Below are 17,723 nucleotides of genomic sequence, written 5' to 3'. Positions count from 1 at the left end.
TGCTTCTCTTGTGTTTCAGGTGAAAGGAGGCATGGTGGCGTGCCGGCGCTGGATCAGGGGGCGGAGCCTCTACTTTTCCCGCCTGCTGACGAGCCGCGCCCGCTCTCGACATCTCTTCCTGTTTTACCTTTTCACCGTCCACCTGCTGCTCCTCCTGTGCCTCACCGGCGCCCTGTAGACCGGCAAATATCTCACAGAACGATCAAAGTAAAGTCTGATGTTAGCGCATTCTGCATTTTTATATCCTCTGTGTTATAAAGCATGGTGACACACTGACAGACGCGCACATACATGAGTGGAGAGGCTCTCTTTACGCTTGTAGATGCCTGGAAATCTCATATTACTTCACTTAGTTGATGACATTACACTCAAGGATCCAGCTGCAAGGAGAGCAAAGGTTACTCTTCATTCTTTGCTGGGTTTTATCTGAAATCCTCCACAAAATGTATTTTATGTTTTTTTTGTCAAACTGAACAGCGAGGTTCCTTTAAATGACCACAGAGCTTTTTCTTTACATATTATAAAGTAATTTAAGCCTTAAAAGAATGATAATCTCCTCTTCTCTTGCAGTTTTTACTGATAATATCTGAAGCTTTATTATTTAGGTGTGCTGCCTTCAGTTTGTTGTTTTAAAATCCAAATTAGAAAGCAGACGAGGAAGTAACCTTTAATTTTGTATACAAGTTAAAGAAGAAAAGACTTGATGTCAAAGCCTAAGAAGGTGCAGAAAGCCATATCCTTGTTAACACTACTATTTAAACGTTTGTTCACACACTCTGCACCAGCTGCTGCTTCCTCCACCGCCTGGGTTCATACCTTGCACATAATCGTGATGCTGAGTTTAAACTATGCACTGACGCTCCAAAAGTGTACATAATAATCCTATTATATAATATCAGAAGCACTACACACCCTGTGTCCTCTTGAACTGCAAACCCAAAGCAGTTTGATGTATGCCCGTTAAGTAAAGACAGACGATGGTTCGATATATGCTAACTCTGTTGGAATCGTACGGTGGCTGAAAGGTGCAAACGCGCTGCAACGGCCCAAAACATTTCCATTAGGAGAAACGCGCTGCAGTTTCAGGAATAAGGCAAATATAGAAACACAAATGTTCCAAAATACACGAGGAAACATCTTCACCTTCTTGAGGAAACATGAGCAGCGTTTCCTTAAAGCGCTGCATAAACCAGACGCTGCAAGAAGCTCAGAACACAACGGAGACCAGGGGACACTAAAAGGTGACGCACCCAGCTGGGACCGGAGCGCTTGGGTAGTTTCAGGATCATAAAGCTGGACAGCTGTCTGTGGGCAGAGTGAGTCTGTCTCATAACTGGAAGTGTTTGTCACAAAGGTTAGCTACGTTAGCTAGGTAGCTCACAGCAGATCTGCAGTGACATCAGAAGAAGTCATGTGATCACATTGTTAAAATAAGACCCAAGTGTGTAAGTTTCCAACAACAGAGACAGTTGGAGAACTTTAATCCTGAACTGTGTGCGTCTCTTTTTAGTGTCCCCTGGTCTCCGTTGTGTTTGAGCTTCTCACAGCGTTTTGTATTTGCAGGTTTTAGTAAACAAACTGCACATGTTACCACAAGTTGGTGAAGACATTCTTTATTGTGTTTTGGCACATTTGTCTTTTTATATTTGCATTGTTTCTGCCTTGTAGTATTTTGTACCTTTCGGCCACCATAGAATGTCCTGCGAAGAGAAAGCAGGGGGTATGAAAGGACATTGTTCTGTGTATTAAAGGTTTATTGTATTTATGTGTAGAGTATTCTGTACATGGGCTGTATTTATGTATATATGCATTTCTATCCTCTCTGCCTGATGACTGTACATTTGTTCTTGATTGTTTATAGTGTGTGATTATAAGAAAGCAGGTCAATTAACAAGCCAGTCTTTGAAAGGATCAATACACCAGATTAAGAAGCTCCTTGGCTTGTTAATTGATCCAGTTTTGTAAAGTAAGCGGTTGCTGGTGAGTTTGGTACGCTGTCCTCTACTGATCTGTACATAAAGGTGTGATTGATGGACGTAAAACACAATGAGCTGAATCTATTTATGGAAAACTACTGAGAAATGTTCAGAGGGCATATTTTGTGTACTGCCTGTATTTTTAAGAGCTTGTGATGTGCTCGGCCTTTTGGTGACATTAACTCGGTGCAATACTGTGTCGGATCAGCCTTTACCATCTGGAAAATATTTAATAAAGAGCGATGAACTTTTGTTTCTTTTCTCCTGAATGTGTTTTATTTATTGTGATGCTTAACATCACTGACCAGGCTTATTCCCAATTAAACAAACAGCCAATAAAGTATTGCTCTTGGTGTTTGGTGCACAAACGAACATTTCATGTATGATGAAACATACGGGAAAGTATAAAGTGCTATAATATAAAATGTAAAGAACATGCTTGGAAATAACTATTACAGTCTTTGGTGCCGACTGATTAAATCTGAATACGGTTTATTTCAAAGTAGGCTTTCAGGTGCAAAGTCTTAAGATAAGACAAGAATTACTTTATTAATCCAAACTGGGAAATAATGAAATTACCAAAATATAAAGCAGGGTATTCTATACATAATAGTGCAATGAGTGGAACATGAAATCAAATATAAATGTACAGTGGTGAGAGAAGAGAAGAAATCAAAGAATGGGAAAAATGTGAATGGGTAATAATCCAAAGTATTGATTCACATTTTGACCAAATGATGGCTCTAGAAGTCTCTCACTGCCTCAGCAAAACCATACCATTATGTTTGGACCACATCAGCGCGGTTCATGGGCTCATCATTCCAATGGTTGTTGTGAAATTGCACTCAAAACTACACGTTTACTTCATGTTGACAATAAAAACTTCGTCCAGCAGTGGCTCAGTCAGTAGGGGCTTGGACGGGAATCGTAGGGTCGCCGGTTCAAGTCCCCGAACAGACTTGAAATATGGAAAGTGGACTGCTACTTGGAGAGGTCCCAGTTCACCTCCTAGGCCCTGCTGTGGTGCCCTTGAGCAAGGCACCGCACGATAGCTGCCCACTGCTCCTAGTACTAGGATGGGTTAAATGCAGAGAAACAATTTCACTGTGTGTGCTCTGCTGTGTGCATTCAGAGGGTTTCATCCTCCGATTCTAATCAATTCCAGCTGATCTGAAAGGTCATCAGGAAACATCCTGACAGCCATGAACGTAGGTAACACAAGTCATTTCAAACCATGCATCAGCTGTGGAGACATTTCAGGCTCAGTTAAAAGCCAAGCTTGCTCGTTTAAACTCTATATATCCCACAAGAGAAGTCAGTACATTTTGCAAGATGGAAGTCACTATAGTGGGAAAAGCGGAGAAGAGCGAACCCTCAGATAACCGTAGAGACATTTTATGAGTCTGAAATTGTGGTTTTTCTGGTCTGGTTTGGCCTGAACTGCATTAAATCCATCACCAAAAATGTGTGTAATATGCACATGAAGTCACTAGATGGCACAGCCTGCTTATTTAACACCTGAAGCACAAACCAGACCCACACCATTGTAAGTATTTTCCCAGATACTCATGAATGGGAGAGCAGGGTTTCATACTGACTCTCCTCCTTATATAAGCTGTGGTTAATGGGTTTGCCCCATTCTCCTTGTTATGGAAGAGTTATTTTAGCTGCAGCTTCCATAGTTGATATCCTGTCTTCACGTCCAGCTTTCAGTCTCATAAATATTAATGATGAAATTCCCCTTTTACGCCTTAATGCTCCAGTTTCATATTTATTGAAGAGCGTCTTCGATCTTTAGCTGCTATTATTGTCTCCGTAAAAGCTCTGTGTTCATTAATCAAAAGGGGATTTCATCTCTTTGCCTTCACTTAGATTTTTCATTAATGACCAATCACGCTTTCCTCTCTCCTCGTCAATTTTCACCTTTTCTTTCCTGTGAAATGTGAAACAGTGCCAGATGATATTCTCTTCTTGTTTCTGACAGGGATGATTCACCCATTTCTACATTTACACGCCTGAACTGCACATTTTTACTCTTGGATCTCCTGTGTATGAATCCATGCTCTGGTTCTGATAGAACTGGAAAGGAATCGTCTTGTTTCACTCCTGCATCCTTCAGCTGCTCTCCCTCTCTGGGTTGCTGGTGACCCACTTGCCTCCAGCTCCAGAGTAAGAGATCCGGAGGAGTTGGAGAGAAAGAGGGCGGGGAGGAGGAGAGGTGAAAGCATGTGGGAGTCTGCTATGATTAATGTGCTTTCAGAGATGGATGTAGAGATGGAGAGCAGTGAGCAGGGCAGCTGTGATGTGAGCTGCTGGGAGGCAGGCTCCGGTAAAGGTGCGCTCAACAAATAAATGACCCCATCTTAATGCATCGGTGTGAAAACATTGGATTTTGATAGTATTGGACAATTTACTGACACAATAACTAGGTGCATGGTTGAGTTTCCACTGAATATAAAAACCCCTAGTGAACAAAATGCATTGCTTTCTCTTCATGTCTCTTTTGCTTCTCTTACATTTGCTTTATACGGTGGCTAAACCGCGCAAATGCAAAACGCAGCAAAAAAACCTGCTTCAAATGTTGTATTCTTGCACGGTTACAAAAACCTGAACGGGAAAGGAGGTCATTTACACTTTGGAACAGCTGTAACACTCAGCTTTCCAAAAGTGGTAGGAACTCACCCAAAAAACCTGAATGTGTTAACCCTTTTTATTGTGAAAGTAAGTTGTCCAAAAGAAGGGTTTGTTATCGTTGAACTCAAAACTGTTTGGACGTTTTTTAGGAAAAGTCAGTTTTGTTCAGACTGGTTTTACTGTGCCATACACAGATACTGGTTTCATTAGCTATATGCTTGTGTGTGTGTGTGTGTGTGTGTGTGTGTGTGTGTGTGTGTGTGTGTGTGTGTGTGTGTGTGTGTGTGTGTGTGTGTGTGAACTGATTTAGAACATTGGTTTTCGTCCCTTAATGAGTCGTATGCACTACAAATAGAAGACTCTCCTTTAATCTGTAATGTTGTATACAATGAACAGAACGTTTGCCACACGATGAATCAATGCACAAACAAACAAACAAACAAACATCAGCAACTTTCAGAATAAATCAGCAAATGAAATTCCCCTTCTTCACGGTTAGGAACACCATGTTGTAGATACTCTGATGCATGCATGTATTTTTTTAGAGATGTGGATTATTTGGCATTGAACGCCTCAATGAACTCATTATTTCAGACAATTTCACTGAATATCAACTCGGTCAGGTGGCCATGTGAAAATACGACACAAACTTACCTTTTGCTTTGCACTCTGCCTAAACGCGTGCCATATCCTGGAACAAATGAGAAATTGAAATGGGGGCAATGATGATCCTGCAGAGACGGGGGACCTTCTCCCGCTGCTGGTCAGTGAGTCGATTGGGTTTTATCTTTCCAGGAAAGCAGGCTGGACTGTGTTCAGCTGAATCTGCAGGGGAGAGATCATCAGTCGTCCCACTTTGATCCTCCGGAGGATCGAAGGCAGCAGCGGTGACCTCCTCCTCTTCACAACAATCCTCTTCCTGTGAATCTCAGCTCACTGTTACATGTGCTCCATCGCCTCGGAGGAAATGAAACCTGCAAATGCTGCAGCAGCTCAGGATGGATTTCACTTTTATGTTAACATTTGAAATATGGTGTCCCTCAAGGATCAATCTGAGGTTGTGTGATATTTATCTCTTTAAGTGTCATCTTTCTCAAATGTCATGCTGGAAGGATTACATTTTCAGTTCTTGGTGTTTATTGCTTTGTTTGTATTTTAAAAATCCATTTGTTCACGTCCTTTAAGTTGCAATTATGCACAAGTTAAGGGTCAAGAAGAGATGACTTTGCTTATTCCATATTAACTTCCCTGTGTCAGTTCATGCAGCAAACATATTTGTTGAATCCAAGATAAAAAACCATCTTATTTCGCATATTTATTTCATACTCATCTGATGACTCTGCGGCTCATTTGAATTCAAACGTTGTTGTCTCTGAGGGGAAACACATGCAGTGATGCAATCAAAGTAATCAACCACACATCAACACAATCTGCTAATGAAGGAGTGTGACCTGCATAGCAAGAAAGCAACACTTTTATTTCTTTCAAATCCTGACAATTTAGTGTCGGAGGTTTCGGAACTGATTGAATGAAGTGTTGCGAAGTATTTATTACTTGAGAATAAAGGAGGACATTCACTCTGTACAGTAAATGAGATCATGGTGATTCGCCTACAGTAAAAACACTGAAGTACTTTCAAGGCATGAAAGAACAGCGAGTGTGTGTGTGTGTGTGTGTGTGTGTGTGTGTGTGTGTGTGTGTGTGTGTGTGTGTGTGTGTGTGTGTGTGTGTGTGTGTGTGTTTGTTTGGACTCTGCAGGACTTTACTGCATCACTGCTCTCACTTGCCTCATATTCTCGTTTTAGCCCAACATTTTTTTTCAGTTTGCCCTATTTAATGTCCCACTTTGCAATTAGGTCTGCTGCTGGTGTGTACGGAGAGCAACGTGGATATCCTCCTGCACTGCAGACTGCTGGGTATGTGTGTGTGTGTGCTTCTCAACTTTCACATTGCCTTTTTGTCGCCTTTGGAATTGAGTTGTCTTGGAATCGTGCCCTGAGGGACGCCTCCACCTTCATCTTGTCTGAAGGGGGGCCCAGCCTTCCCCTGACTCTTCTTCCACTTCCTGTAAAATCGAGATATGAAGCAGATTAATAAACGCCAAATATCACCACCATGTTCACTTTAAACCGTAATGCGTATCATGAAGGCTAATCCAAATAAGCGATGTATGAAATTCAGGCGCGTAAATAATCAAATGGGCTCCATAAATATGAATGCATGTCGTGCTCTGTGTGTTGAACACAGTTGGATCTTGTCCCACTACCTTTTCATATTCTAACTCCTTCCTAAAAATTCTGACTTAAAAAAAAATATTATTTCTAAATTATCAACATTTTCTAAAAACTTTGACTTTTTAAAAACAAAATCTGACTTTTTTTCCCCAAAAAACTCTGAATTTTTTCACAGTTTTTTGTCAAAGAACGTCCCAGTATCTTCTCATTATTCTAACTCCTTCTTCATGCGGCCCTAATCATTCTCTTTTAAGGGTTAGGTTAAAATTCACACTTTTGGTCTGGGTTTCTTCTGCGTGGTGATTCAACACAACTCCTTTTGACTCAAACATGGAAACATTTTGATTTTATTGTAAAACGTTGATCTAATGAACCCTTCCCTCCATCGCTTATTCTCTTGCTCGTTTAATGGCCCACTTCAGATCTAGTACTAAATGCATTTACTCCCCCCATACTCCCAACATGGTTCATTTGTTGCCATAGAAACAAGGTATTTTCTGGCGACCAGCTCGAGACCCCCCCCCCCCCCCTCCTTCAACCGTACGTAATCCTGCATGTCCAGATGACTTCCCCACCCCCCCTCCATCCTCTCTGAGCACAACAGGACAAAAGTGAGGGGTGAAAATGTGCTGACAGAAGCAATAAGAGATTTTTTGGGGGGGGAAACTGGTTTCGAAGGCATGATGTGAGAGTGCTGACTGCTTTAAATCACAGCAGCTGGAGGAACTGGACTCCAACGTTTCTGATGCAAACTGTAATAAATAGAGAAACCCTTCTGCTTAATGAGCAAACAACGCACTGCTAACGAGCTTTCTGTACGTTTTATTGCTAATTGTTTTGCTTTTATTGCCCGACCGGTTCTGAATGGTTAAAGACAGCTGAATGTTGCAAACAAAGGCAACACAAAGCAAGCTTATTTCAACATAAAGCATTTCAAAGTGCTTTACAAGAAACATTAAAGGCCCTGATCTGTTCACCTTCAGGTTCATGTTTGCATTTTGTGTGATTATGAGTATCTACGTATCCCTTGTGCTTCTATTGGCTAGCGCTGCGACACACTGAACGTGATAGGCTATGGAATAAAGAGCTTTTTGAACAATAAGGCATGGAGACATGTCACAGTACAGAATACTGATATGAAATCTGCAGAATAGGGTCCCTTTAATGCCATGACAAATGGCCGGGAAGAATTTTGGTTTTCCTTCTTAAGCATCAAACTGAAGGACTTCCAAGGCCTTCAAAATTACAGTGCACTTTATCGAGTCACATAATGATGCAACTGCAGACACACAGTGCAGAAAGAAGCTAAAGAAATACCAAAATAACTTCCATTTCTGTTCAATATATATGTAGTGAGGCACTGTTAATGACCCATCAACTCTACAAACTTTCAAAGACCCGTGGGAATCATGTTTTAAATAACTCTTCTGTTTAAATTATGTAAAGGCTTTAATTCATGCAGAATCAAGAGCGTGATCACTTCCTGAGGTTTCTTCCATTTTCTCCTTTCAGCGATTTTTGGGGAGAATCTCTCTCTTGAGGACAGACGGTGTAAAGCTTATGATTTGTGATTTTGGGCTATAAATAAAATGCACATTTGTGATTTAGTATGCCGTTGTTAAATGGACCACTGAAGCAGAGTAAGATCCTGTTGTTTAATGAAGTAGAGCAAATGTTAGTGGAAGCTGACCTCCTGTAATAAAGGAGCATTACTGACACTCCTGTGAGTCTCCTGACCGACCAGCAGATGTGTCAGCCTCTCCTCTCCCCAGAGAAAAGACAGAAGATGATGTACGAGGGGGGTCGTTACCCACAATGCACCGTTAACTCCATGCTTCATTTCTTGGGGACAAACATGATTGGATCTAGCCCTTAAGTGAATAATCCCCCCCAATAAAATAATCATTGGTATATCAAGTACTGCCTCCACGGTGAACAGAAAGCCAATTATTGATGATAGCGTCTGTCACACAGATTTGGAGCCAAAAAGGATCACTTTTGTTGGTGTAATTGTCAGTAACCCAATACCAAAACCTTGATGCATATCTAACACTCACTTAGACTCCTGCACGATGAAATTCAAATGGATAGTATTTTATTAATTGAAATCATATGATACACATATTTAGAGCAAAATTCAAACATTGATTCTCTGGAGAATTGGTGAAAATGTTATTATTAGCTTTAAAGTTTGATCTACTTTATCTATCAAGTAAGCTAATCATTCTATAAGCTAACTTCATTCTCTTTGAGGCAATTCAGCATTATTATTTTCTATGAATATTTCAATATTTATATTATTATTATTATTTATTTATAACTGTTTTTATTTCTTTATCTTTTCACTGCACACATTTATTTATTAATGTTAACAAAATAATTGTATTCTTTATTTAATCTACTCATGTTATATATTTAATATTTAGATATATTTTACTTTCACTGCACATTTTGTTGAATGCATATCTTTATTATAATTGTATAACTTATTATCATTTTTACTTTGAGTTTTTACACAAATATTTTTAATTCATTAAATTGTATCTTTCATTGCAATTTTTTAAAATGTTGTAAACATAAATAGTAGCATTAAAAGTAATTTTATATGAACTTTTACTGTAATTTTTACTTTAACTTTTTTAATATTTATTTATATTCTAATTTTTTATTATTATTGAGCGACAGCCACAAAACCCAAAGTCCCCCTGAGATAAATCGAGAAATGTTATCTGGTTTGTTGATGTACTGAGCTTTAAATCCTCCATGTTCTCCTTAGTCTCTCCTCAGAAACGTGCAGATGAAAGAGTGAAGTGGGGTTGAAGCAGGAGGAGACGCAGGCTGTGACAGCAGGAATAACACATCACCGCTGCACGTTTTCCTCGTCCTGCATTCCTCATCTTACTTGTTTATTTACAGAGCTGTGAAGTCGCCCAGAAATAAAGAGAAACCTTCTTATCTGCGGTTCAAAGAGGAAGCAGGGTGGAGATCCTGCTCCTAATTGCTGTGTTTCCCCCTCAGATTAACTCAGCCTCGCTTATTTACCACCCTGCAGGAACTTCTCCGTAATAAAGAGGAAGATGTGTTCAACAGCAACAAAGAAAATCAGTCGTTTCCCCGCTCAGCTGTAGGAATAATGAGCCGTGAACACATTTAAAACACAATGCAGGCTGAGAGCTCTTCAAAAGGAAGATTTCATTTCACTGTTTGTCTTCTGGTTCTTCTTTTCTGCACCCTACTAGCAATATGTGTTTCATTCATGTGAGAAAGGCGGAGGGTGAATGCAGTGCCGCTGCTAGCCATTTTGGTGCCCTAAGCATAATTCCTTCATGATGCCCTCCCCCCCCCCCCCCCCCCCCCCCCCCCCCCCCCCCCCCCAATAAAAAAACATTATGAGTTGTGATGAGTGAGTGGGGAGGGGAGGGGGGAGGGGAGAGGGGGGCACCATCGGTACCTTTGAGTAGTATGCCTAAAAAGTGCCTCATATTTCTATAGTCTACTGAAATAATTTCGGCCTTATAATTATTATGACGATTTTTCATTAGGCTATTTTTGGTGGTGCCCCCTCGACACTTGGTGCCCTACGCACAGCGCGTAATGCGCGTTATGGGAGCGGCGGCACTGGGTGAATGCTTTATTCATGACTTGGCTTCATTTATTTGATTTGTTTGTTGTATTCTTTTGTGACTCTGTTGTGCTTTTTGGTTGTTTCAGAATCCAAATACCTCATTTATCCCTTATCTCAAAGTATTTCCATTTGATGCTAATTTGTACTTCTACTCCTCTACATTTATTTAACACCTTTAGTTGCTAGGCAGATTAGGATGAATGATGGTAAATATAATCACCCTTAAATCTGACTGTAGTTCACCTGGAGTAAATCCAGCAGCTACCCTGCAGTATACAAAGCCATTCAAACTAGCTGCACCTTTACCAGCTCTGAGAACACTTTAATGATCAATCATTATAAAACATATCAGAGATATTATTCTGAAATGGACCAATCAGACAATGACTACTTTTACTGTCGCTACTTTAAGTACATTTAGAGGAGAGTACTTTCTACTTTCACTGGAGGAACATTTAGAATACTTTTACTGTGACAGAGTATTCCTACACTCTGGTACTTCTACTTTACTCAAGTACAAGACCTGAGTACTTCTACTTTACTCAAGTACAAGATCTGAGTACTTCTACTTTTACTCAAGAACAAGACCTGAGTACTTCTACTTTACTCAAGTACAAGATCTGAGTACTTCTCCTTTTACTCAAGTACAAGACCTGAGTACTTCTACTTTACTCAAGTACAAGATCTGAGTACTTCTCCTTTTACTCAAGTACAAGACCTGAGTACTTCTACTTTACTCAAGTACAAGATCTGAGTACTTCTACTTTTACTCAAGAACAAGACCTGAGTACTTCTACTTTACTCAAGTACAAGATCTGAGTACTTCTACTTTACTCAAGTACAACACCTGAGTACTTCTACTTTACTCAAGAACAAGATCTGAGTACTTCTACTTTACTCAAGTACAACACCTGAGTACTTCTACTTTACTCAAGAACAAGATCTGAGTACTTCTACTTTACTCAAGTACAAGACCTGAGTACTTCTACTTTACTCAAGTACAAGATCTGATTACTTCTACTTTACTCAAGTAGAAGATCTGAGTACTTCTACTTTTACTCAAGTACAAGATCTGAGTACTTCTACTTTTACTCAAGTACAAGATCTGAGTACTTCTACTTTACTCAAGTACAAGATCTGAGTACTTCTACTTTACTCAAGTACAAGATCTGAGTACTTCTACTTTTACTCAAGTACAAGATCTGAGTACTTCTACTTTACTCAAGTACAAGACCTGAGTACTTCTACTTTACTCAAGTACAAGATCTGAGTACTTCTACTTTACTCAAGTACAAGATCTGAGTACTTCTACTTTTACTCAAGTACAAGATCTGAGTACTTCTACTTTACTCAAGTACAAGATCTGAGTACTTCTACTTTACTCAAGTACAAGATCTGAGTACTTCTACTTTACTCAAGTACAAGATCTGAGTACTTCTACTTTTACTCAAGTACAAGATCTGAGTACTTCTACTTTACTCAAGTACAAGACCTGAGTATTTCTACTTTACTCAAGTACAAGATCTGAGTACTTCTACTTTACTCAAGTACAAGACCTGAGTATTTCTACTTTACTCAAGTACAATATCTGAGTACTTCTACTTTACTCAAGAACAAGATCTGAGTACTTCTACTTTACTCAAGAACAAGATCTGAGTACTTCTACTTTACTCAAGCACAAGATCTGAGTACTTCTACTTTACTCAAGTACAAGATCTGAGTACTTCTACTTTACTCAAGTACAAGATCTGAGTACTTCTACTTTACTCAAGTACAAGATCTGAGTACTTCTACTTTTACTCAAGTACAAGATCTGAGTACTTCTACTTTACTCAAGTACAAGACCTGAGTACTTCTACTTTACTCAAGTACAAGATCTGAGTACTTCTACTTTTACTCAAGTACAAGACCTGAGTACTTCTACTTTACTCAAGTACAAGATCTGAGTACTTCTACTTTACTCAAGTACAAGACCTGAGTACTTCTACTTTACTCAAGTACAAGATCTGAGTACTTCTACTTTACTCAAGAACAAGATCTGAGTACTTCTACTTTTACTCAAGTACAAGATCTGAGTACTTCTACTTTTACTCAAGTACAAGATCTGAGTACTTCTACTTTTACTCAAGTACAAGATCTGAGTACTTCTACTTTTACTCAAGTACAAGATCTGAGTACTTTTACTTTTACTCAAGAACAAGATCTGAGTACTTCTACTTTTACTCAAGAACAAGATCTGAGTACTTCTACTTTTACTCAAGTACAAGATCTGAGTACTTCTACTTTTACTCAAGTACAAGATCTGAGTACTTCTACTTTTACTCAAGTACAAGATCTGAGTACTTTTACTTTTACTCAAGTACAAGATCTGAGTACTTCTACCTTACTCAAGTACAGGATCTGAGTACTTCTACTTTTAGTCTAATACAAGATCTGAGTACTTCTGCCTCCTCAAGTCATGTGAACACAATATTTGGAGTGAAGTTCTCCTCAGAAAGTGACATGATAGGTGAATTTAAACTCTGAAGAGCGTGTTTGTAGAACCCTAAGTGAAATAAAACCCTGTAGCTGCGGTTTTTCTTCCAAACGGGACAGAAATAACCTCAGATTATAATCAGTCCTGGCAGCAGCTTCTTCTGGGATTAGAGTGAAGGATCCTGAATTATTAAACACGTACACACATTATAATATAATCCCCCTCGACATACTTCACATTTTATTTAGACACCTAATATTCATTTCATGAGTTGAGAAAGTGAAACGAAGCATTTTAAATCAGCTGTTTACTAATAAAGTCCTCTCAAACCTTCAGTTTCTTTCTGCTCTGAAGGGTGAAAGCAGTTCCCAGAGTCGACAGACAGTGAATGAATTAGTCCAGCAGTGGCTCAGTCAGTAGGAGCTTAGACTGGGAATCATAGGGTCGCCGGTTCAAGTCCCCGAACAGACTTGAAATATGGAAAGTGGACTGCTACTTGGAGAGGTCCCAGTTCACCTCCTAGGCCCTGCTGTGGTGCCCTAGAGCAAGGCACCGGACACTTCCAGTCCCCCCTCCCCATTGCTCCCCGGGCACTGCACAATAGCTGCCCACTGCTCCTAGTACTAGGATGGGTTAAATGCAGAGGACCAATTTCACTGTGTGTGCTCTGCTGTGTGCATGTATGTGTGACAATAAAGAGGGTTTCATTCTTCTATAAATTATAAAATAAAGACCTGCTTTTGAACTTTTGTTTAATTTCTGAATGATTGGGAGGGTAACATTACTGAAAACCCTCCTTAACCTTATTAACAACAGTGGTGGAAAGTGTGATAGTACATTTACTCAAATATTTGGAGCTTTTATGCTACTTTACACTTGTACTTCACTTTATTTCAGAGGCTGTAGTACTTTTTAGTCCTCTACATTAATTTAACCCCCACATATGAACACATGATATGCTGATATGGTGTATATACAGTACTGTAGGCCTACTAATCTACAGACTACACACTTGGACAAACTACAGTAGCAATGTACTCTAAAAGCAGGATCAAATAAAAACCACAATAATTAAATACGGGGAAAAAAATCCTTTCTGCAAAACAAATACTTTTACTGTTGATAGTTGGAATACATTTACCTGATGTGTGCAGAATGAGTACTTTTACATTTTTGTATTTTAAGTATATTTTGATGCAAATACTTTCCCACGTATTTAGCATTCAGTACTTTTACAGTTAGTGGAGTATTTGTACTTTTACTCAAGTACAGGATCTGAGTACTTTTTCCAACACTGATTAACAATAAGATACATTTTTCAGGAGAATCTTTGTCAAATATAGATCGCTTACAAACCCAGTGTGACTCTGAAAACACATCAGCTGTGCGTAATGATCGCCAGACGCACGCAGCTGTACTTCCACACCCCGCGTGCCACAGAGGAGTGATAGTGATATTTATAGAAACAGGTACATTGCAGGTGATTTTTAAACATCGTAAACCCCTGTCTGTTAAAGGGAATTTGCCCGGTTCAGGTTCGCTGGTGTTAAATTAAGTGCACACTCCGCCCATTCGGCACGCACCAATGAGGCTTTGGAGCGCTCCCATTAGCGCACCTGCGACCTGCAGACCGGAAACTGACTGGTGAATTCAGCTTGGATAAAAACTTTCAGGATTCAGCCGAACCTCATGTCAGGAGCTACATTAGGACTCAATCCAAATGCTGACTGAATATCTTATTGTGAGACATGCAGGAGCAGAGAGGCAGAAAGGTGTTTGATTTGACTCACCAGGAGAGAAATCACACGGCTTCCTCTGCATGTTCAGGCACGTGGATGCAAAAGAGGAATAGGTGACATTTCTGAAAATGGAGAGCCGGGTCAGATATAAACCACATGTGACTTTCCTGCAGGAACAACCAGGACTGCAGACTGAGGAGGTATGTGCATGTTGGTGTGAACAGATCTGTGTGTGAATGTGTAATCTGTAAACATTGATGCAAAAACAAATTGTCAACTCAAAATCTTACTACCATTTCCTTCATAATATTAAATATGATTGAATGTTTTAAATAAGCAGAGGCAAGTTACATCCATTGATGATTTTATAATATATTAATGTGACATACAGTAGATAACATTGAGGTTTCTATTGGTATATTTCAAGCATACACTGACAGGGACCTATAGCACGGGGATTGCTGATCTGTTCTCCATAACGAAGCATCTGAATCTGAGCTGAACAATAGCAATGTTTTTAAATATTAAAATGAATCCTCAAACTTTTGAATCTGTCACATTTAAGTAGTTCCTGACTGCAACATAAAGCATTTTAAATGAGGCATGAAAGTGTTTCCCACCGCTTTGATTTAGATTGTGCAGCCCTTAGGCTTTCTTTAAGATCAACTACAACTGTGTCGACTATATTGACGCTCTCTTCCTACGATCCCATTAATTCTACTTTCAGTTTCCAGCATATCTCTGGCCATGTCTCAAGAATGAATCATGTTAATGTCAAAAGTGTCTGATAGAATACAAATGACGAGTTGATGAGTAGCATATGAGGCATACCACTGCAACTTTGACTATGTATTTGTTTTGAAAGGTTAGGTATTCCTTGTCCAGTAGTGCAGGTTTTGTGCATGTCAATGGTCTGCAGTGTGTAAAAAGGTGTTGCAGCACAGGCAGTATGAGGAAAATAAAGAGCTTTTTGAACATTAAAGCATGGAGACATGTCCCAGGAGAGACACTACACACTAACATGAACCTGAAAGTGAGGGGAATATGTCCTCTTTAAATCCTTTCGTCCTCCCCTCTGCAAAAAGGAGTCTTGTCTCTGGTCCAGTTTTAGGAATATTTCTAACTTTTCCTCCAGATCTTAATACAGTTTTGTCAAGGGATTAAGGTTTTGGTGAGAAACGTTTCTCCGAGAGGCCTTTTTGAATGTGTCCATAAAGTCAGGATTCAGTATTCAGAGTGAACATGTTGACGGGTTTGGTGCAGCCGTGGTGGAGCAGGGCTTTGTGTTTGTTTGTTTCAGAGGAACATCTAAGACTCGGGGAAACATTGTGTGGGTGCACCAAATCTCACTTCCTGTCAGGGGAATGGTTTTCAGCGTGTTGGCGTCAGAAGCTAGTGGTTTTATGTGGGAATTTGTCATGCAAAGATGGCAGAAACTGGTTTCAGCCTCATCAATGAGGATTTACCGCTCTTATCTTTTTAAAATTTCATATTAAAGGAATATGTTGAGCGTTTGAGCTGAAGAAACAAGACCTTTAGAGACACCATCTTCGATTTTGAGAAACTGGATACATATTTTTCAGGATACATGCTTTGTGTTTTGACCTGGATGGTGGACAAGTGGACATGTGTTTTGGGGAATTTGTCCCTAAGTTAGTCCCGAGGTGTGAAAAGCAACATGTCTCACCTGAGGTTTATGGGCTGGATGTGTGTAATTGTTGATCTGCTCTCCGAGGAGCTGAACCAGAAATAAAAATGGGTGTGTTCTAGCTCTAAAGTTCACATTGCTGCCCCTCGGGGTACATCGGCCCCGGCTGTTGATCTGGACGTCTGCCACCGACGCCGCCATCAACATCCATCCCATGGCATATTGTACTGTTGCCACGGTAACGGCAGTTTATTTGCAGGGGGGCACTGTGGTCTCCAAAATATCTGGGACGAAAAATCAAGAGAGAAGAGGAAGGGAAGGTTAGAGAGAAGAGGACAGTCAGATGCACAATCTGCAGGAAGTGTTTCTGTTTTACAAATATGAAATATGACTACAGATTCAATTACAATATTTTACACATCAGTCAAAAACTAAGGCTGTCCTTCTATTATATTTATATGGATCATAGCTTAAATAATTTACAATAAACAACGAAAAAATCAACTTTAAGACAAAAAGAAAACAGGACAATTATTACAATCAGTCCTTCAGAGGAATTCAGACAGAAATACTAACAGTCATAAACACAAATAACACCCCACATTATTCTGTATTAATAGAGCTGCTGCAACGATGATACTCATACTCATTACAAGGATGGTGATTATAATTTAATGTAAAAATAAGATATAATTAATACATGCATCAAGAAATGAAAATAAAGTGTGTTTTCAGCGATATAATAAATATATAAATACTGATTCAAAGTCCCAGGCTCGTCCAACAGGGCAACATATTTACACATAATGAGACATAATGGTACAAGAAAAAGAGGAACAGAGTAAATGATAAATGAAATGAGAGAATAACTACTAAAATATGGTGATATTATAAATACAATTTGAAAGTGAACAAAAAACAACCCATCTGGTAAAGGTACAGAAAGAAGACAAACCATAAAGATAACCCCAAAATATTACACAATAACTACGGAGCAGATTTTGGGCAATGAACATTTTAAACATCTCTCCTTTAACAGAGCAAAAATGGACCTGAGGTGTGTAATGCAGAGTATAAAATGAAATACAGCTCAGGGAAATGCAAACTAGATATGTGAATAACAAAGAGTGTGTGCCTGAGCTGGAGTCCCGGTATGGGGGAGACTTCTGGGGTGTCAGAAATGTCAGAGACCTGCAGCACAGGAACATCTACCTGTCTCTCTGCAGGCTGGTGTCCTCATATTAAACACCCTCCCTCTTCCTCCTCCTCCCCTTCCTCCTCCCCTCCTCGTTCCTCGGTGCTCGCTGGGTGTCTGTCGCCTCAGATTGAGTTTCAGCGCGGCAGCAGTCGGGTTTCTCTCCGGGAGATCAGGTGTTTAAACCTCCCTCCCT

At 39.7% G+C, this 17,723-nt stretch overlaps 2 protein-coding genes across 2 annotated transcripts in view; both read left to right on the top strand.

The window, feature by feature from the left end:
• Positions 1 to 2,228, top strand: part of LOC134863871 (golgin subfamily B member 1-like) — a 40,974-nt gene extending 38,746 nt beyond the window's left edge. The window contains 1 exon segment of the mRNA XM_063882619.1: positions 20 to 2,228. Within this exon segment, the coding sequence (XP_063738689.1) occupies positions 20 to 178 (159 nt within the window). The 3' untranslated portion in view covers positions 179 to 2,228.
• Positions 2,229 to 14,542: 12,314 nt separating this feature from the next.
• Positions 14,543 to 17,723, top strand: part of shank2a (SH3 and multiple ankyrin repeat domains 2a) — a 200,651-nt gene continuing 197,470 nt past the window's right edge. The window contains 1 exon segment of the mRNA XM_063882408.1: positions 14,543 to 14,884. Within this exon segment, the coding sequence (XP_063738478.1) occupies positions 14,813 to 14,884 (72 nt within the window). The 5' untranslated portion in view covers positions 14,543 to 14,812.

Source organism: Eleginops maclovinus, chromosome 4 (genome assembly GCF_036324505.1).
Source record: "Eleginops maclovinus isolate JMC-PN-2008 ecotype Puerto Natales chromosome 4, JC_Emac_rtc_rv5, whole genome shotgun sequence".
Classification (NCBI taxonomy): domain Eukaryota; kingdom Metazoa; phylum Chordata; class Actinopteri; order Perciformes; family Eleginopidae; genus Eleginops; species Eleginops maclovinus.
Note: the sequence above shows the minus strand (reverse complement) of the source record. Positions and strands in the feature narration are given on the sequence as shown.